This window comes from Electrona antarctica (assembly GCF_951216825.1).
Source record: "Electrona antarctica genome assembly, chromosome: 23".
NCBI lineage: Eukaryota > Metazoa > Chordata > Actinopteri > Myctophiformes > Myctophidae > Electrona > Electrona antarctica.
Genome location: NC_136804.1, coordinates 8,743,485 through 8,765,728, shown reverse-complemented (window position 1 = coordinate 8,765,728; position 22,244 = coordinate 8,743,485). Strand labels below are relative to the sequence as shown.

Genomic DNA, 22,244 nt, shown 5'->3' with positions numbered 1-22,244 from the left:
TCAATGGCAATAGCACAAACGTTGGCATGCTACTAGTCCTACATACTTACACCTAGAAACCCCATTCAAGCCTACTTAGGTTCATCTTACGGTGGACATGTTTGCCTGAAAAGGAATCTTTGAAATGTTTCATAGTTTTAGAAATATAGTGCTTTCAAATTTGAGAATTTTACAATGGGGCTCAATGGCAGATATTGGCACGTCAAAAAAGCACTTTCACCTAGAAACTCCATTCACACTTTTTATAATTCAGCTTACTGTGGAGACACATGCTGGAACTTTTTACTTTGAAATGTTTTGTAGTTTCTGAGTTATTTAACTTTAACGCCCAATGCATTCTCAATGGCAATAGCACAAACGTTGGCATGCTACTAGTCCTACATACTTACACCTAGAAACCCCATTCAAGCCTACTTAGGTTCATCTTACGGTGGACATGTTTGCCTGAAAAGGAATCTTTGAAATGTTTCATAGTTTTAGAAATATAGTGCTTTCAAATTTGAGAATTTTACAATGGGGCTCAATGGCAGATATTGGCACGTCAAAAAAGCCCTTTCACCTAGAAACTCCATTCACAGTTTTTATAATTCAGCTTACTGTGGAGACACATGCTGGAACTTTTTACTTTGAAATGTTTTGTAGTTTCTGAGTTATTTAACTTTAACGCCCAATGCATTCTCAATGGCAATAGCACAAACTTTGGCATGCTACTAGTCCTACATACTTACCCCTAGAAACCCCATTCAAGCCTACTTAGGTTCAACTTACGGTGGACATGTTTGCCTGAAAAGGAATCTTTGAAACGTTTCATAGTTTTAGAAATATAGTGCTTTTAAATTTGAGAAATTCAGAATGGGGGTCAATGGCAGATTTTGGCAAGTAAAGATTTGAGTGGGGTTTGAACCCACTATCGCCAGATAATGCAGCCAGTGTGCTAAGTCACTGATCTACTTGCTACCTGCCACAATGCAGTCTGCTGTTCCCCTTGAGTACAACATTGATACAAAAATAAAATACAAAAAATAAAACAACAGGAGATTTGTCTATTGTTTCTTTTGCTGTTGTTTATCTCTAGACGCTCGAATGTTTATGAACCACAATGGAAACAAGTCTCTGGCTCTTCTGTCATTATCTATTCGGCCTTTTAAGAACAGCATGCACAGCGGCTCACTGGGTACAGAGCCTGCCTGGTAATCAGGAAGCTGCAGGTTCAAGTCCTGGCTCGGACATAGTGTCCCAAAATCATGAAAATATGACATAATATATTATGCCGTCCCAAACCATGGACTATAGTATGTCGTTTTTTCATGATTTTCATATTTTTTTCAAATCCTCCAAAATCATGAAAAACGACATGCTATAGTATGCCGTCCGAAGCCATGAACTATAGTATGTCGTTTTTTCATGATTTTCATCTTTTTTTCAAATAGTCCAAAATCACGAAAAACGACATGCTATAGTATGCCGTCCGAAAAAAAATTATAACTTTGGCATGCTACTAGTCCTACATACTTACACCTAGAATCCCCATTCAAACCTATTTAGGTTCATCTTACGGTGGACATGTTTGCCTGAAAAGGAATCTTTGAAATGTTTCATAGTTTTAGAAATATAGTGCTTTAAATGTGAGAAATATATAATGGCAGATAGTGGCACGTCAAAATCACTTTCACCTAGAAACTCCATTCACAGGTTTTATAATTCAGCTTACTGTGGAGACACATGCTGGAACTTTTTACTTTGAAATGTTTTGTAGTTTCTGAGTTATTTAACTTTAACGCCCAATGTATTCTCAATGGCAATAGCACAAACTTTGGCATGCTACTAGTCCTACATACTTACACCTAGAAACCCCATTCAAGCCTACTTAGGTTCATCTTACGGTGGACATGTTTGCCTGAAAAGGAATCTTTGAAATGTTTCATAGTTTTAGAAATATAGTGCTTTCAAATTTGAGAATTTTACAATGGGGCTCAATGGCAGATATTGGCACGTCAAAAAAGCACTTTCACCTAGAAACTCCATTCACAGTTTTTATAATTCAGCTTACTGTGGAGACACATGCTGGAACTTTTTACTTTGAAATGTTTTGTAGTTTCTGAGTTATTTAACTTTAACGCCCAATGCATTCTCAATGGCAATAGCACAAACTTTGGCATGCTACTAGTCCTACATACTTACACCTAGAAACCCCATTCAAGCCTACTTAGGTTCAACTTACGGTGGACATGTTTGCCTGAAAAGGAATCTTTGAAATGTTTCATAGTTTTAGAAATATAGTGCTTTCAAATGTGAGAATTTTACAATGGGGCTCAATGGCAGATATTGGCACGTCAAAAAATCACTTTCACCTAGAAACTCCATTCACACTTTTTATAATTCAGCTTACTGTGGAGACACATGCTGGAACTTTTTACTTTGAAATGTTTTGTAGTTTCTGAGTTATTTAACTTTAACGCCCAATGCATTCTCAATGGCAATAGCACAAACTTTGGCATGCTACTAGTCCTACATACTTACACCTAGAAACCCCATTCAAGCCTACCTAGGTTCATCTTACGGTGGACATGTTTGCCTGAAAAGGAATCTTTGAAATGTTTCATAGTTTTAGAAATATAGTGCTTTCAAATTTGAGAATTTTACAATGGGGCTCAATGGCAGATATTGGCACGTCAAAATCACTTTCACCTAGAAACTCCATTCACAGGTTTTATAATTCAGCTTACTGTGGAGACACATGCTGGAACTTTTTACTTTGAAATGTTTTGTAGTTTCTGAGTTATTTAACTTTAACGCCCAATGCATTCTCAATGGCAATAGCACAAACGTTGGCATGCTACTAGTCCTACATACTTACACCTAGAAACCCCATTCAAGCCTACTTAGGTTCATCTTACGGTGGACATGTTTGCCTGAAAAGGAATCTTTGAAATGTTTCATAGTTTTAGAAATATAGTGCTTTCAAATTTGAGAATTTTACAATGGGGCTCAATGGCAGATATTGGCACGTCAAAAAAGCACTTTCACCTAGAAACTCCATTCACACTTTTTATAATTCAGCTTACTGTGGAGACACATGCTGGAACTTTTTACTTTGAAATGTTTTGTAGTTTCTGAGTTATTTAACTTTAACGCCCAATGCATTCTCAATGGCAATAGCACAAACGTTGGCATGCTACTAGTCCTACATACTTACACCTAGAAACCCCATTCAAGCCTACTTAGGTTCATCTTACGGTGGACATGTTTGCCTGAAAAGGAATCTTTGAAATGTTTCATAGTTTTAGAAATATAGTGCTTTCAAATTTGAGAATTTTACAATGGGGCTCAATGGCAGATATTGGCACGTCAAAAAAGCCCTTTCACCTAGAAACTCCATTCACAGTTTTTATAATTCAGCTTACTGTGGAGACACATGCTGGAACTTTTTACTTTGAAATGTTTTGTAGTTTCTGAGTTATTTAACTTTAACGCCCAATGCATTCTCAATGGCAATAGCACAAACTTTGGCATGCTACTAGTCCTACATACTTACCCCTAGAAACCCCATTCAAGCCTACTTAGGTTCAACTTACGGTGGACATGTTTGCCTGAAAAGGAATCTTTGAAACGTTTCATAGTTTTAGAAATATAGTGCTTTTAAATTTGAGAAATTCAGAATGGGGGTCAATGGCAGATTTTGGCAAGTAAAGATTTGAGTGGGGTTTGAACCCACTATCTCCAGATCATGCAGCCAGTGTGCTAAGTCACTGATCTACTTGCTACCTGCCACAATGCAGTCTGCTGTTCCCTTTGAGTACAACATTGATACAAAAATAAAATACAAAAAATAAAATAACAGGAGATTTGTCTATTGTTTCTTTTGCTGTTGTTTATCTCTAGACGCTCGAATGTTTATGAACCACAATGGAAACAAGTCTCTGGCTCTTCTGTCATTATCTATTCGGCGTTTTAAGAACAGCATGCACAGTGGCTCACTGGGTACAGAGCCTGCCTGGTAATCAGGAGGCTGCAGGTTCAAGTCCTGGCTCGGACATAGTGTCCCAAAATCATGAAAATATGACATAATATATTATGCCGTCCCAAACCATGGACTATAGTATGTAGTTTTTTCATGATTTTCATCTTTTTTTCAAATCCTCCAAAATCATGAAAAACCGACATGCTATAGTATGCCGTCCGAAAAAGATTATAACTTTGGCATGCTACTAGTCCTACATACTTACACCTAGAATCCCCATTCAAACCTATTTAGGTTCATCTTACGGTGGACATGTTTGCCTGAAAAGGAATCTTTGAAATGTTTCATATTTTTAGAAATATAGTGCTTTAAATGTGAGAAATATATAATGGCAGATAGTGGCACGTCAAAATCACTTTCACCTAGAAACTCCATTCACAGGTTTTATAATTCAGCTTACTGTGGAGACACATGCTGGAACTTTTTACTTTGAAATGTTTTGTAGTTTCTGAGTTATTTAACTTTAACGCCCAATGCATTCTCAATGGCAATAGCACAAACTTTGGCATGCTACTAGTCCTACATACTTACACCTAGAAACCCCATTCAAGCCTACTTAGGTTCATCTTACGGTGGACATGTTTGCCTGAAAAGGAATCTTTGAAATGTTTCATAGTTTTAGAAATATAGTGCTTTTAAATTTGAGAAATTCAGAATGGGGGTCAATGGCAGATTTTGGCAAGTAAAGATTTGAGTGGGGTTTGAAACCACAATCTCCAGATCATGCCGCCAGTGTGCTAAGTCACTGATCTACTTGCTACCTGCCACAACACAGTCTGCTGTTCCCTTTGAGTACAACATTGATACAAAAATAAAATACAAAAAATAAAAATAACAGGAGATTTGTCTATTGTTTCTTTTGCTGTTGTTTATCTCTAGACGTTCGAATGTTTATGAACCACAATGGAAACAAGTCTCTGGCTCTTCTGTCATTATCTATTCGGCCTTTTAAGAACCGCATGCACAGTGGCTCACTGGGTACAGAGCCTGCCTGGGAATCAGGAGGCTGCAGGTTCAAGTCCTGCCTCTGACATAGTGTCCCAAAATCATGAAAATATGACAAACCATGGACTATAGTATGTCGTTTTTTCATGATTTTCATCTTTTTTTCAAATCCTCCAAAATCATGAAAAACGACATGGTATAGTATGCCGTCCGAAAAAAAATATAACTTTGGCATGCTACTAGTCCTACATACTTACACATAGAATCCCCAATCAAACCTATTTAGGTTCATCTTACGGTGGACATGTTTGCCTGAAAAGGAATCTTTGAAATGTTTCATAGTTTTAGAAATATAGTGCTTTAAATGGTAGAAATGTATAATGGCAGATAGTGGCACGTCAAAATCACTTTCACCTAGAAACTGCATTCACACGTTTTATAATTCAGCTTACTGTGGAGACACATGCTGGAAATTTTTACTTTGAAATGTTTTGTAGTTTCTGAGTTATTTAACTTAAACGCCCAATGCATTCCCAATGGCAATAGCACAAACTTTGGCATGCTACTAGTCCTACATACTTACACCTAGAAACCCCATTCAAACCTATTTAGGTTCATCTTACGGTGGACATGTTTGCCTGAAAAGGAATCTTTGAAATGTTTCATCGTTTTAGAAATATAGTGCTTTAAATGTGAGAAATTTACAATGGGGCTCAATGGCAGATATTGGCACGTCAAAAAAGCACTTTCACCTAGAAACTCCATTCACACTTTTTATAATTCAGCTTTCTGTGGAGACACATGCTGGAACTTTTTACTTTGAAATGTTTTGTAGTTTCTGAGTTATTTAACTTTAACGCCCAATGCATTCTCAATGGCAATAGCACAAACTTTGGCATGCTACCAGTCGTGGAAAAAGTTCTCAATTGTTTTAAGTAAAAGTACCAATACTGCAATTTAGACCTACTTCGTTACAAGTAAAAGTACGGAATTGTAAATGTACTTGAGTAAAAGTACAAAAATATTGGCATCAAAATTTACTTAAAGTACTAAAAGTAAAAGTATTCATATTGCAGAATGTCCCATTTCACAAGTTCAAAATGTGTAGGAAATCTATGTAAAATAGCCGATCTACAAGCTCACAATGCGTCGCAACGCGACGCATTTTCAAATGGCCAACATGTATAGGGTTGAAGTGGTTAATGTATGTTTACTAATCTTTTTTAGCCTGTATGGTTGTCGTTAGGCATTCCGCATTTTAGATAACAAGATTTAACTTAAACCTTGAACTCTCAAATCATTAAAAGTTCTTCCTATCGAGTTCAGAATCATTAACAGTGGTCTGGGTCTCCCGTCTCTCCTATGGGCTATAATATAGTCTTTAAGTGTGAGAGATCCATGGTTTGATTCCACTCAGTAGTGGAATAATTTATTTTCATTATTTTGAAATGAAAATAAAAGTATCAATACGGCAATCAACATAGAAATAAACACTACAAAGTAAGAGTAGCCTCGGCCGGGAGGCGAACCCGGGACCTCATGTCAACAAGGCACATACGTTACCAGTTGACTACTAGAGAGTATAGAACCAGGCACGTTAAGAAATCGAACACAGCACAGAGTGCCCAGACAGATTTATTTCACTGTCAGGTTTACAAATAAAATTTAATATAAATGTTTATTTAGAGTAGACTTCTTTCATTTACCTATTGAACCAGGCAATCATCATCATCATCACCACAAACTGAATGTTCATAAAAGTATGTTTCGGACTTGACCGGCGGCGTGAGCGGACGTCCAACTACGCCGACACGCCGTGCATACGACGTTGATACGCCGATCTCTCTCTTGACGGCGTATCAACGGCGTATCAACGTCCGCTCAAGCCATCGGACTGTTTGACTGTTTTTGTGATTTCAGACAGTTGAAAGTGAACTGAAAATGAACTACGCCGACACGCCGTGCATACGACGTTGATACGCCGTCAAGAGAGAGGTCGGCGTATCAACGTCGTATGTACGGTGTGTCGGCCGTAGTTCACTTTCAGTTCACTTTCAACTGTCTGAAATCGCAAAAACAACTGGAAGGGTGTTGGCATCGTTTCAACCCCTTTTGCTATTTTGCTTGATTGCTTATTTTATTTTTGTGTCCTGCACACAAAGTGCCCAACCCTCATTAGTTACCATTAGACACCATTTTCTATGAAAAGGCAACACAATGAGCAGAAAATTTAAATAAACCATGTAAATACAACAAATTGAGCAGAGCACTGCAGGGATTTGAACCCCGTTCTGGTAAACCAGGAGTGCCACACCAGTGCCTCAGTTTGTTTTGTTGTGATTTATAGATCCATTATTTTCATCTTTTTTTCAAATCGTCCAAAATCATGAGCTTGTGAGCTTGTAGATCTGATTTTTTTTGCTAATGTTCCCCTCAGAACAGTGATTCTAGGGTTCATGTCGTTAATGTAATAAATAAATAAAAACCACGTGTTTGTTTCTAAACATACCTTTCAGCCACATGGCTCTGCAAAGAAACAGCCAGTTACAGACAGTAACTTCCTATTTAAATCTAAAGCCCCGCCCACTGGATCAAAAGACCGGCCGTCATTGGTCCGTCAGAGTGAATGGATCAATGGCTGCACCTCTGTGGAGTTAGCAAGCCGCGCACGCACAGCACGCACGCACGCGCGCGCGCACGCACGCACACACGCACGCACACACACACACACACACACACACACACACACACACACACACACACACACACACACACACACACACACACACACACGTCTCACACACACACACACACACACACACACACACACACACCTGGTGGAACTTGGAATGCAGCCCTGCACTCGAAAACGTTTTTATATTAAATTAAATTGTCATTAATGAATGATAAACGTTTTATTGATTAAAGAAACCCTAAAAGAAGAGATATATAAACATAGCCTCTGTAGTCATTTTTAAAGCACAGCTCAAGACCTGCTTCTACACTCTTGCTAGTTGATCTTTTAAATTCCTCACTGTTGTAGGCCTATACTGCTATTATTTTAATGTTTTATGTCTTGCTTTTCTCCATTGCTCTGTAAAGCACTTTGAGCTGCATAGATATTGCCACCGATATTGTCCCTTATCATTTGACCCATTTAGGCCTGACCTCAACATTTTAAAAAATCCTTCTAAATCCTCCAGTTTTCTGAAATAAATATTTTCACGATTTTTCAAATCGTAGATCTGCTATTTTTCAATAGCTAAATTATAACTATGTTTAAAACACCAAAAGGGGTTCCCGTCCAAAATGGGTTAACTGTCCTTTTGCGCAGATCACGCAAACCTCAGCAAAAAGAAAAGGACAATATCGATGGCCTCCAACTGTAGATAGATAGATAGATAGATAGATCAGTATCAATGGACACATGATGGAGTCAATATGAAGCTGGGGTTATTGGGGAGGTTCCAGGGGGTCCGGGGACCCTCAGGGGTTCTTGGGGAGGTTCCAGGGGGTCCGGGGACCCTCAGGGGTTCTTGGGGAGGTTCCAGGGGGTCCACAGCAGTGTTCAGATGGGGGTCCCTGGTACAACACATGTTCAGATGGGGGTCCCTGGTACAACACATGTTCAGATGGGGGTCCCTGGTACAACATAGTGTTCAGATGGGGGTCCCTGGTACAACATAGTGTTCAGATGGGGGTCCCTGGTACAACATAGTGTTCAGATGGGGGTCCCTGGTACAACATAGTGTTCAGATGGGGGTCCCTGGTACAACATAGACCTCAGGGGTCCTTGGGGAGGTTCCAGGGGGTCCACAGCAGTGTTCAGATGGGGGTCCCTGGTACAACACATGTTCAGATGGGGGTCCCTGGTACAACACATGTTCAGATGGGGGTCCCTGGTACAACATAGTGTTCAGATGGGGGTCCCTGGTACAACATAGTGTTCAGATGGGGGTCCCTGGTACAACATAGTGTTCAGATGGGGGTCCCTGCTACAACACATGTTCAGATGGGGGTCCCTGGTACAACACATGTTCAGATGGGGGTCCCTGGTACAACATAGTGTTCAGATGGGGGTCCCTGGTACAACATAGTGTTCAGATGGGGGTCCCTGGTACAACATAGTGTTCAGATGGGGGTCCCTGCTACAACATAGTGTTCAGATGGGGGTCCCTGGTACAACATAAAGTTCAGATGGGGGTCCCTGCTACAACATAGTGTTCAGATGGGGGTCCCTGGTACAACATTTAACTTTTATTTAACTTAAACGCCGATTGCATTCTCAATGGCATTGGCAATAGCACAAACTTTGGCATGCTACTAGTCCTACATATACTTACACCTAGTAACCCCATTCAAACATATTTAGGTTCATCTTATCTTTGAAATGTTTCATAGATTTAGAAATATATGCTTTCAAATTTGAGAAATTCTGAATGGGGGTCAATGGCAGGTTTTGGCACGTCAAAATATCCCTTTCACCTAGAAACTCCATTCACACTTTTTATAATTCAGCTTACTGTGGGCACACATGCTGGAACTTTTTACTCCAGTTGTTGTTATTTAACTTAAACCCCCAATGCATTCTCAATGGCAATAGCACAAACTTTGGCACGCTACTAATATACACTAGTAGTATACAATAGTATACTAGTAGTAGACTATAGTAGTAGTATTATTGAAAATTATGAAAAACAACATACTATAGTATGAACTGTGAACTTTAGTTCAACATTTTGAATGATGAACTATGAACTGTTAATTTTTCAAATTGTTACCCGTGAACTGTGAACTTTCCCAACACTACCCCAATCCCAAGGAAGCTCTGAGAAGGAAGGGAAGTGGTCACGTGACTGGGCTTGCGCCATGACACTTTCATGGGAGCCAGCTCATAACAAACATTATTTATGAACAATTGAGACCTTTTGTTAAGTAATCACTTCTGGAAAATAACAGAAGACATATCACAGGTGGTTTTCTAATCACTTACTTTTCGATGTGCACAGAGTGCACAGTATATAATTTTATCTGAGGATCTAAACAGCAGCAGGTATCGTTTCTGGCTCCGAAGTATCGTGAGATTTGGCTGACAGACAGGAAACGGTGGGAAGTATCGCGATACTTGTGCGTTCAGAAAGGTACTTTGTGCTCTTTAGATCCTCTATAAAAATTACACATATACACATCGAATAACAACACAGCAGACAATAATGTGTTACATGTCTTCTGTTATTTTCCAGAAGTGATTAGGCTACTTTACAAAAAGGTCTCAATTGTTCATAAATAATGTTTGTTCATGAGCTGGTCACTGAGCTCTCATTGACTCCAGTGCATTCTGCCAAACTTCCGGGTAGTTTGGCTCCCATGAAAGTGTCCATGAAAGTGTCATGGCGCAGCCCAGTCACGTGACCACTTCACTTCCTTCTCAGAGCTTCCTTGCCCAATCCCCACCCCCACCCTTTCTGTGAACTTTAGTTCAACATTTTGAATGATGAACTATGAACGGTTCATTTTTTAAATTGTGAACCGTGAACTGTGAACTTTCCCAACACTACCCCCCCCTCCCCCTTTCTGTGCGCATGCAGCCAACAGACACAACACACATTAAGTCATGACTTGACGACAGACACTGGTTCAAAAGCTACACTCTCTTTATTTTCTAGTATGTACAGCAAGCTGGATGCGGTGCTGTCCCAATGTTTGAATGTATTATACATGAATTGCATCTTCTGCCTTTCGACATTCCCACCAGCTCGCCGCCCGTCCGGAGGTCTTCTCGGAGAGGCCTTCCACGACGACTCTTATCTCTTGGCCTTGGCCTTGCCTCTACCCTTGGCGCTGTGAAGTGACAAATATTGTTCAACAAGCATACAAAAAACATCTGTAGGCCTATTTGTGTCGACCCTAGATCAGTGGTTCTCAAAGTGGGGTCTGAAACCTTTGCTAATTTTATGCACCCCTCACTTTGAGCACAGAGCACTTTGAGGCCTACATATTTCGTATGTCTTAAGTAGTCTTCCTTAACCCTAGAACACTATAAAACACGGGTGATTTTCTGCCAGACAATTCTCTGGACCATTCTCACATGTCCCAGGAATGGGTGGACCCAACTTCCCAGCACAATTTTTCTTTTGGAATACTTTTTTAAATAATACCCACGTTTTTCACAGATTTTGCCCCCTATTTTAGGGGATACTCCCCATGATATCTATATATATTTTTTCTTTTGTGAAAAGTTATGATATAATATATGATATAAGAGTACCTCAAGTTGCTGTATTTCCATATATTTTTATGAGAAGTATTTTCTATGGAATATTTTACATTGGGTAAAATATACCCGTATTTAGTGATGGTCTGACAAAAAGGGATATTTAGTGTTCTAGGGTCAATAGTTTATGCAGCGAGGGAATCTTTTTCTGCCAGTTGTCCTTTAGGTTCAAAAGGGGAAACAAATGTACCCATAATGAAACAATGTATAGCCGCACACTCGTAATGCCAAAGGTTTTATTGTGGACACAGAGATGAGACCAACATGTCCCCTAACATGTCTGTAACTCTGAGTGTGCACTGTGCACAAATGGAACAAAATGGACCCTTTCGGTTCCATTCCATTTGTACGTACTCAATAGGCTGCGGGACCCTTTAATTGACAGCGTTTGAGAACAATTGTCCTAGACAACACATTAGCAACGGTAGAGCAATTATTGTGTGGTGGTATTTAAAGAAAATATGTTTTGGTTAAAATCTCTATATTTCATTAGCAATCATTATGAGTGTTTGCTTAGTAACATATCTTGACTCGTCTGTCCAGGTCTTTAAAACAGAAAAAAACATTTCAGGTCGATCAATTTGATCCGATCAGGAGAGAGAAATCAAAGATTTGCGTGTGTGCGTGCGTGCAGTAGTGTCCGGTTACTGTATGTTACATAGGTCTCTTTGATCACAAGATGTCATCAAAGCATTTAGATCAACATTTTCTATGTAACATGCCACAACATCGACGAGAGGACAGTGGATACTGCAGAAGGCAGAAGGACAAAATGGTGAAATGAAGGCTCATGCTGCTGTGGTGAAGTGGCAGACAGACAGACAGACAAACAAACAAACAGTAGCCTACATGCCTCACACAGGACGAGGTTAGATGTGAAAAGGAATCATGGCAGCAGTCTTACCTTTATGGCACTCTGTACCTTTATCACAAAGATCCGACATGCCTACAGACACTATCTAGCAATTAGTTGTCTGGAAGGAGAGAATATTTACACTTACCAGCTTGACTGGATCCAGACTTTATACCTTCTAAAAACAAATGACTGAACTTCTTTAGCCACATAATTGGTGTCCCTATAGGGCCTAGATATTGAGCATTGTTTTGTTTTATCCCACGATTTTGCAACCCATTATAATCAAATGTAATCCTGGGCGCTATACACTTCCTCTGCCAACATGGGGAGGGCAGCGGATTGACCTCATGCATGAGGAGTCCAAGCTGCTTCTTTTCACCTGACAGGGGGGAGTTTCCCTGGCCGGACATAGCGTGTGTGGAAGGAACACGTTATTCCGACCAGTTCCTTTCCCCTCCATCAGGGAGGTAATTTAGAGACCAGGATTACTGCATGTTTTTTGTGAGGGTACCTACCCTATTGAACACGGGGAGAACATGCAGGGCCCTATTATGCGTGTCTTAAGTACCAGGTCTTATGACTTAACTTAAGACCTGGAGGCGTGGTCAATGCTGTTTGGCCACTCAGAATAGCCAAATGGCATTGATCACGCCTCCAGGTCTTAAGTTAAGTAATAAGACCTGGTACTTAAGACATGCATAATAGGGCCCGCAAACTCCACACAGAAAGGCCCTTTTGCCAACCCCACCTCAGGTATGGGCACTGATGACGCAGAGGAGAGAACACACCCACAGCGTCCGTAACAGCAGCTCTACAATATATATATATATATATATATATATATCTTGAGTTTTGAACCAACTTGAGAATTTGATTCTCAAGTGTTCGGAAAAAGTGCCAAACCTGTTATTTTTCGGTGACGACGTCCACGACACTCTTTTCAACACATGAGGTGACTACCATCAACAGAGTTTGTGGCAGTTGATCAGGGCCACAATCTGACTGTTGTACTGTAGAATGGAGGGGTAATCACTCTAAGGAACAATGGATGGAGGTGAGAGGTAATGATGGGGCCTGAAGGCTAATTTATGCATCTGCGGAAAAAGTCACTCAATAAAATGTATGCATTTTCAACAAAAACTATGGAATTTTTTCTTCTTTTTTTTTTTTAAGCTAGGCCCTACTTTATCATCATGTTGGACCACAAAAACGAAGGGTCTGTGTAAAAAGGTTTTGTACTAGAAGGTATTGTTCCATGCGTAAAGGGAAAGGTGGAAATTCTTCTGTTTTCCGACAGATAGCCTATAATTTGAATTACCAGATCGCCCTTCCAGATGGATGCAAAATGGATTACACCCACACAGTTTGAAAAAGATTTAAAAAAAAACTAAATTCCACTTTAAAGTGAGTGAATGAATGAATGGAATGACACAATGGAAGGTTACTGAAGGTAGCAGTTACTGTAAGTATCATCAGTTATACCACATGACACGTCAGTTAGTTCTGACATCGTATTGTGATTGGCTGAGATATATATATATCACCATCACCTATAAACCTACAGTAGCAATAAGTAGCAGTAAATAGGAGTGGAATATATTAGGCCTACCCCAGGCTGTTCATTGCCTTTTCCGTGGAGCAAAGTTGAGCACTCATTATGTTTCTTTTCATAGCACCAAACCATGGGCGTTGGGCTATAGTTTACATACCTCTGCTGGCACTGTACACGAACCAGGAGCCGACCGATCTGTGGGGGACACATAAGACGGAGGGACCGGCTAAGCACATGGAGACGCAATGGACAGGGACAGACACCTGCGGAGCCAAACAGCAGACATGCCTCAACAGGCAGAGCACGTCACCTGCGGTCCAGAGAATCTGTCACCCATGGGATGCTGGCCCGACTCAACCCTACGTACCTGAGAGAATCCTAAACTGAATGAAGTCGCAGAAGTCGCAGAATTGTAGACTCAGTCTCACGACACGACGGACAACAGACGGACAGCATGACTGCACAAACAGCGGCGAGGGCCAACATAACTTAATAGCAACGTTACACAAACAGCGGCGACGGCCAACACAGCATAATACGTTACGTTACTCACAACTTCTGCTGCTCATTGATTCGGGCCTGGAGACAATTCATCTGCAAGTCAAGCCACAGAATGTTTTAGACAGGCACTTCTCTAGACAGCCCCGCAGTGACGTGTACAGTACAATTCATATGTGAACTAGTAATCCTACACGGGTTGTGCTTATAACCACACCCCGCTTCTGTGGCCAACGAACGTGGAAGTGCCTCTCGCCGACAACAACTGTGGACTAGACCTAAAATATATAACTCTATGGACTGAGACGGCGGGCCTCCGTCACCGTCTAGTCACTAGACTGTAAATCGTTGCAGTTTGTTTATTAGCAGAGCTAGTTCAACCTGGCGGTATTTAGGCCACATATTTAAAGACCTTCATGTAAGTTGCGTGAAGTCCACAAGATGGTAACATATTTTGGCAGGTCATCAATTTCACCGTAACACCGCCATGCTGGAGTGATCGAGTGTGAGTGAACGAGTGGCCGATATTTGGGGCATTAGAATTTGGCTCTAGTCTCCGCAGCGGTGGGCGTGACGTTTTCCATTCAAACATGTTCATTTCCCCCAAAAAACGTCTCAACTTTACCCCTGGCCACACTGGGCACATCCACCCTTGCATTACATGCATTTATGTGCCCAGTGTGCAATAGAGAATTGGACTTGATGATGATGTTAAATACGACATATTACGTCATATTTCTGCTTCTTCAGTTTCTCGCTGAGGTCAAACTTCTCCGCCTCCAGCCCCATCAGCCACTGCCACATCTCATTGGCCTTCTCCCTGGTTAACAAAAAAAATACATTTTCATTTTTCAAATAGCAGAAATAGCAGATCTACAAGCTCACAGTGCCTCACGTGTCAATCTGCTGTACAAAGTGCTTACAACAAAGGGCTTGCGTTGTGACATGAGTTAGCAATCAACCAAGTGAAATTAATGTTGTGAAAATAAAGGTATACCATATACAACAATAATACAATATTTTCTGGTATGAAAAATCAGTATGTGGTTATCGGTCTTGATGTCACATGTGTTGCAATGAAACTCTTCAAATGAGCTATGTTTGCATACTGTATCGTCTCTGTCGTGTGGTAACCTCATAATATGATTACCGTTACTTTTCAGGATTCAAATTCAGCAATAGCAAAAGTTGCAGATCGACAAGCTCAAAATGTGTTGTACCGCGTTTCTAGCTCGTCGATGCTTAGTTTGGATGCTTTTGTGTGACATTGTAGTGACCAAGTAGGCCGTTAATTTTCAAAAACAAAACACAAAAAGTTAGAATATGGAGGAGATCTAATATGGAGAACGGTACTGTATGTATATTATGATTCTTATTAGACAGTGATTGGTTTTCACATACTTGAGTTTATCCTCGTTGAGATGATCAATAGTGAGCGCCTTCCTCCTGTCTGCCAATATCTTCTTCTTCTTCTCCCTTTCTGTCTGCTTCTTAGCGCCTTTCTTACCATCTTGCTGGATGGGGAACATCAAAACCATAACATCATTATGGTTCCATTTATGTTACATGTCATCATAAAAAAGATATAAAGAGAGTAGGCTGTGCTCTCACTACAGTCAAAGGCTGGTGGAGAGAGCTTCAATCGGCATGATACTGACCATGGCATACTGACCATGATGATACTGGCAAGATACTGTCATGATACTGACATTATACTGCCCATGATACTGCCATGATACTGCCATGATACTAACATTATACTGCCATGATACTGACCATGATACTGACCATGATACTGCTATGATACTGACCATTATACTGACCATGATACTGCCCATGATACTGCCATGATACTGACCATGATACTAACATTATACTGACCATTATACTGCCCATGATACTGCCATGATACTGACCATGATACTAACATTATACTGCCATGATACTGACCATGATACTGACCATGATACTGCTATGATACTGACCATTATACTGACCATGATACTGCCATGATACTGCCATGATACTGACCATGATACTAACATTATACTGCCATGATACTGACCATGATACTAACATTATACTGCCATGATACTGACCATGATACTAACATTATACTGCCATGATACTGACCATGATACTGACCATGATACTGCTATGATACTGACCATTAGACTGACCATGATACTGCCATGATACTGACCATGATACTGACCATGATACTAACATTATACTGCCATGATACTGACCATGATACTGCTATGATACTGACCATTATACTGACCATGATACTGACCATGATACTGACCATGATACTGCCATGATACTGACCATGATACTACCATGATACTGACATTATACTGCCATGATACTGACCATGATACTGACCATGATACTGACTTGATACTGATCATGCTACTGACCATGATAGGCTGTGTATACTGACCATGATACTGACATTATACATGATACTGCCCATGATACTGACCATACTGACATGATACCTACCATGATACTGCCAAATAATGACATGATACTGACCCTGATACCGATGTTCTACACTATGTTGTCCAATGTAAAATCCATAAAAGAAATGCCATGCCACAGTAACTGAACCTCTGCGTTGCTGAGTCATGTTAAATGGTAAATGGTGCATTTATATAGCACCTTTATCCAATGCGCTTTAGATAGACACACACACATTCATACACCGATGATGGAGGAAACCATGCAAGGCACCAACCTGCTCATGGGGAGCAATTAGGGGTTCAGAGTCTTTCTCAAGGACACTTCTACACTAACTCTGGGGGAATCCGGGATTGAACAGGGAAGCTCACGTCCCGTCCCCCCCCCCCCACACACACACACACAGCAACTAACCTTATGTTGAACCTGAGTCATGTTGGTCAGTGCTTTCTTTTTCTTGGTGTCGTCATCTTGTTTCTTACGGAGTTCTTCTTGTTCCTTCCTCTCCTTGTCCTCCTGTGCACACATGATAGAATGTGAAAAGTATGTGAATGTGAATTTAAAATATTGAAATAAATTCATGTTCATGTAAGTTCATGAGTCAGACCCTGACAGTTAAAGGGATGTAAATGATGATTATTATAATTTTCTATTAAGTGTAACAGTACAAAATGTGTTCAGATTGGGGTCTTAATTGGGGATTAAATTAGGGGTCCTTGACATGAAAACGTTTAAACCACTGGTGTAGTGAACTCACAGAAATGCGGGTCTGTCTCTCCTTCTCCAGTTCAGTGCGGACCCTCTGCTGTTCAGTACGCTCCGCACGACGCTTATCCTGCATGCACACAAACGCACATGTGCGCACACACACGCTCACACGCGTGCGCGCACACACACACACACACACACACACACACACACACACACACACACACACACACACACACACACACACACACACACACACACACACACACACACACACACACACACACACACACACACACACACACACACGTAGTAAAACAATGAAGTGTGAACAAACACACATTGAGAAAAGATTTAAAATGGTGGAAATACTTTTACTTGAGTACTAAACCTTTTTCCAATACGTTTATACTTTTACTACGTCTCAGGGGCAAATATTGTACTTTTAACTATAATTAGTTGACAGCTTTATAGTTACTATAGTTACGCATCAAATCAGGCAGAACAGCACATGAAAAACAGGGATTTAAAAAACTCAATTAAAAGCAAGAGTGAAGAAATATGTCTTGAGCTGTGCATTAACAATGTCTACAGAGGCTGCCTCTCTAAGGTGTAGTATAGGAGTTTATTCCAAGCTGTCGGCCCGTAGAAGCAGAAAGGTTCTTCTCTGTGCTTTTGTGACCAGATGTCCCCCTTTGCATGGGACAGTCCCTCATTTCCAAGACTTTTCGGGCTTCAACCTATAATTGAGACCCTGTCCCATATTGTGACTGGCAGGCATCAGTGTTCAAATGCCCTATTAGTTAGTTCCCTAGTTGGTTTTCAGTTGTAAATCTCTGTCTTTTCCTGCAAGATGTGTTTTAAGCATGTTAAAATAACATGAGAAATATATAGGCTACAGTTTCAAGTTTCAAGCGAGGTTTAATAACAAAATGATAGGCAATATTAGGCCTATGGTCGAATATGACATCATGGCATTTAATAGCAACTTAAGTAATACGTTTCTAGCCTATTAAACTCCGTCCTGACCTATTAAACCCTGTCCTTTTTTCCAGCGTTGTATGTACTTACGATCCTGGTGACCAGGGCGATGAGCTCCTCCTCGTCCTTCTTCCTCTGTTGGAAGTGAGCCTCGATCAGAGAATGCAGCTCAGACATGTCCTTCTCCTGGCGCTTCCTGTGGATGTCCTGCAGGGGGCGTGGACGGACGGCAACATGAAACATAATAGTTGCTGTCAGAAAAGTCTCTTATATCTCTGTAATATTCCAACCTTTAGTTTGTTTGGGGTTTTTTTGTTTCCTCTTATAGTAACGCCCTACTTGGTCATACTGCCACGTCACACAAAGTATTGAAAGTATAGCCGATATACTGTGCTTGAAAAGTGGCGCAAAGCATGCACGTGCTTTGAGCTTGTAGATCTGCCATGTTGTCTATCATTGATATATGTGGTGCATGCATTGATATTAAAATTCATAGCATGTAGCCTACTGAATAGTTTGAATACTTTGAATAATTCTGTATTTTAGAAGCAAGTACTTAAGTACAGATTTGGCAGAGAAACTTGAACTTGTAGTAACATTCAACCCGCTAGGTGTCAACTGGTGTTGAGTGTCATGCATATCATATCATTGAAACGATGCATGACTTACATCAAAGTCAACTTTGTCTCCTCCCTCAGGTATCTTGGGGACTTGCATAGGTGGGGCAAACCTGGTGAGCGTTGAAGATCCTGGTTTAGAATAATGCACTGAATATCCCACAAACCTTCTGGTTTATTGACATCAAGTGAAACAGAATGACGGGGATGAATGAAGAGACTTACTTTGGCTTCTTTGAATCTGCTGTAGAGAGAAGCAGAGATTATGTCATGTCTTATACAGCCAACAGTGGAATGGCCGTTGATAACGCATGTCAGATCTTTATAGTCCATACTGGTGTATAGCCATTAGCCAATCTACTTACAAGCTCACACATTAAGCTTGTATATGGCCTATTGTATGTAGCCTGGGTAAACCTCTCCCCCCTCGCCAGATTTGCATTCTTGAAATGTTGTCCAGCAGGGGGAGTGGGTTTACCCAGGCTATATTTTATGCGCAATTGGCATAATGAGTGTAACACAACAAGGTTGTCATTGATCACGACAGGGGCACAGCGATTAATCGATCACATCAATTAATAATCAATCCCTATTTGGGGCATGTCATTGGAGTTAAAGAGTTCAAAAACTAATAAATAGTGAAGATTCAAATCTTCTACTTTCACTATTTGTGCATGACAAAAATAGGGCTTAAAATCAATTTGTCAATATGATTTTGTTTTATTAACAAAAAAAAACATGCTAAATGATTTCATCAATTGAAAAAGTAATCGATAGAATCATCTATAAGAAAATAAAAAAGCCAATACTCGCTCACTCACTCACTCATTCTTCTAAAGTAGACACAAGTGCGGTACTGTATGCAAAGAATACAAGGATACCAAACGAGGCAATGTTCTGACATAGCTGAGAGAGGCTACACACTCCACAAATACACCTCTGGAAGCAGTTAGGTGACATTTAGTCTCTTGAGACGGACACGATTTTCCAATACTTCTGCCTAAACAGTGCCTCAAAAGTGCTGAAAATGCAAAGAAACTACAGCAGACATGATGAGACATCTGTTGTCAAGAGTCACCATTTTGCAAGTACAAGTAAGTCTCAAGTCTCAAGTCCTGAGTCATGTCCCAAGTCAAGACACTGAAGACAAACCCCCATGCAGTTAAGTCCTAGTCCTAAACGTTTTGTTTCGAGTGCCAAAATAACAGGCCCTAAGCTTGTGACTAAGTGACTTGAAAAGACTCAAGAGTCTCAAGTCAAGGGAAGGCTCAAGTCAAGGCAAGCCACGAGTCATTGGTGTTGCAGTCTATAAATCGAGTCCAAGCATTGTTTTGATTTGTCAATTCAATTTACAATTTATGTACTTGGTAGACGCTCTTAATCCAGAGCGATTTACAGTAACACATCGTAATACGCATAGAAATAGTAATCTAGGATAGGAAAACTATTAACCTATCAGTAGAATATAAAAAAGTGTAGGAAAAAAAACATTGTGTGAGATCAAGGAGTCTGTGTTAATTAAAATGAAAAATGCTGAGAAATAATGATTTATAGCAAAGCTTATAGCATCAGAGGGGATCAGAAAAGACAAACATGCATGCATAGCTCATGCATGCAAACCAAATGAAGTGCAGGGAATTCAAAGGTGGTGAATGACATAAACCAAACAGATTACCTTCGTCTGCGACGCTAACGCGGCGCTCTGGTGCAAAGGACATAAGAGACGTCAGCATAATCATGTGGTTGCATTTCTTGGGTTTACTTGTATTTTTCTATTGTGGTATTGGTACTCGCTAAAATGATTACTAGAATGAGTACTTCTTATTGTATTGTATGTACTATAGTACAGTAGGCTATTTGTCTGTGTCATACTGGCCCTTAACCTGACTCCGCCAGTGCTGCCCCATCTGGCGGAGTCAGGTTAACTGGCCCTGGCCCTCCAGGTGATACTAAACAAACACCCCTGATATATTATTTCATACTTAAAGGAGCATTCAGTGATTTGGGTGATTTGGAAAACCACCCAGTCCGCCCCGGTAACAAAATGTGCACATGCACACGCTCTACAGTGGGGGGAAGTGCAACAGCATGTGCACCATGGCCCGCCCCCACACATGATTGGAGGAAGGCCCCTCTCATCCTGATTGGATGAAGGCTTTGCCACCCGCCACCAAAACTGAAACTAGGGTTTTTTGACCCCAGGGGCTCACTGGGGACAGGGAGGAACTCCTTATATGGTCAGCATACTCTATAGTAGGGAGGATTATCCAAATACAAATAAAAAATAAGTGATATTTGAATGAAGCGAAATCACTGAATATACCTTTAAAGCAGTTATATTGTCTACTGCATCTCAGGGTATGAAGACATCTATATGAAACAGTTACTGCTTAGAAATATTTCAGCTAGACTATAACATAACATTAGAAACTGTAGCCCGCATGTTGCACTTGACTCTTCCTAACATAAACAAGTGCTAATATGATGCCTGCAGATAACAAATGGTGAAGCTAATTTCCAGCTTGTTTAAGATGGACTTCTAATTAGATTATCATCTTTGACATCAGAAAAGTGGAATTACCTTCTTCTGCCGCAGGAGGTTCTATGGTATAGTATTCTATGGTATAGAATAGTGAACATAGTATTAGCATGAGTTGCGTGCATGACAGTGTATAGATTGATAGTGGTATAATAATAAGTATAGCTGCAAAGCCATTAATAGTTGTATAACAAACTTAACAGCAGAAAGGTGGATTACCTTCTACAGCAGCAGGCTCTATGGTGGTATAAATATTTGCATTAGTTGTGTGAATACAAAATGTTAACAGTATTCTGTAGCAAGCTGCTGTCATCTCAAAGCATCTCAAGTTCAACAGCAAAGCAATTTAATTACGTTCCTCAACAGCAGGGGGCTCTATTGAGGTATGAAATAAGCATGTAGCAGTTAAGTCAATATGGTGTATATAACAGGCTATCGTCTTTATAAATGAATGAATAATGAATCATTTTTACCTTCCTCAACAGCAGAAGGTTCTATGGTGGCATAAAATAATAAGTATATTAGTTGTGTGACAGTATTTAGCAGCACATAGTGCACTATATACTTGAACATTTACTTGAAATGCTGGATATGAGAAATTATGGAATTATGGAAATAGGGGATAAAAGCATTTACCTTCTACTCCAGCTGGAGTCTCTGTTACAAAAGCATAAGATTGTGTGAGTCATGAACAAACTGGGTATTGTAGTAATAGATGCACACTACTGCATGGTTGTCATATATAGTCAAGCAACATGTTGTATAATGTTGCTTGCGAAAACATTAG

At 40.3% G+C, this 22,244-nt stretch overlaps 1 protein-coding gene across 1 annotated transcript; it reads right to left on the bottom strand.

Moving 5' to 3' along the window:
- Nucleotides 1-10,625: 10,625 nt before the first annotated feature.
- LOC306916521 (troponin T, cardiac muscle-like) lies at nucleotides 10,626-21,939 on the bottom strand. Its single transcript, XM_079494411.1, has 14 exons — nucleotides 21,931-21,939; nucleotides 21,677-21,694; nucleotides 21,500-21,535; nucleotides 20,594-20,620; nucleotides 19,144-19,162; nucleotides 18,971-19,031; nucleotides 18,392-18,508; nucleotides 17,370-17,447; nucleotides 17,027-17,128; nucleotides 15,548-15,660; nucleotides 14,876-14,966; nucleotides 14,202-14,242; nucleotides 13,806-13,843; nucleotides 10,626-10,807 (listed from the first exon to the last, which is right to left on the bottom strand). The coding sequence occupies exons 6-14, from the start codon at nucleotides 19,016-19,018 to the stop codon at nucleotides 10,629-10,631; spliced, it is 807 nt and encodes a 268-aa protein (XP_079350537.1). The 5' UTR covers nucleotides 19,019-19,031; nucleotides 19,144-19,162; nucleotides 20,594-20,620; nucleotides 21,500-21,535; nucleotides 21,677-21,694; nucleotides 21,931-21,939; the 3' UTR covers nucleotides 10,626-10,628.
- Between the last annotated feature and the right edge of the window lie 305 nt (nucleotides 21,940-22,244).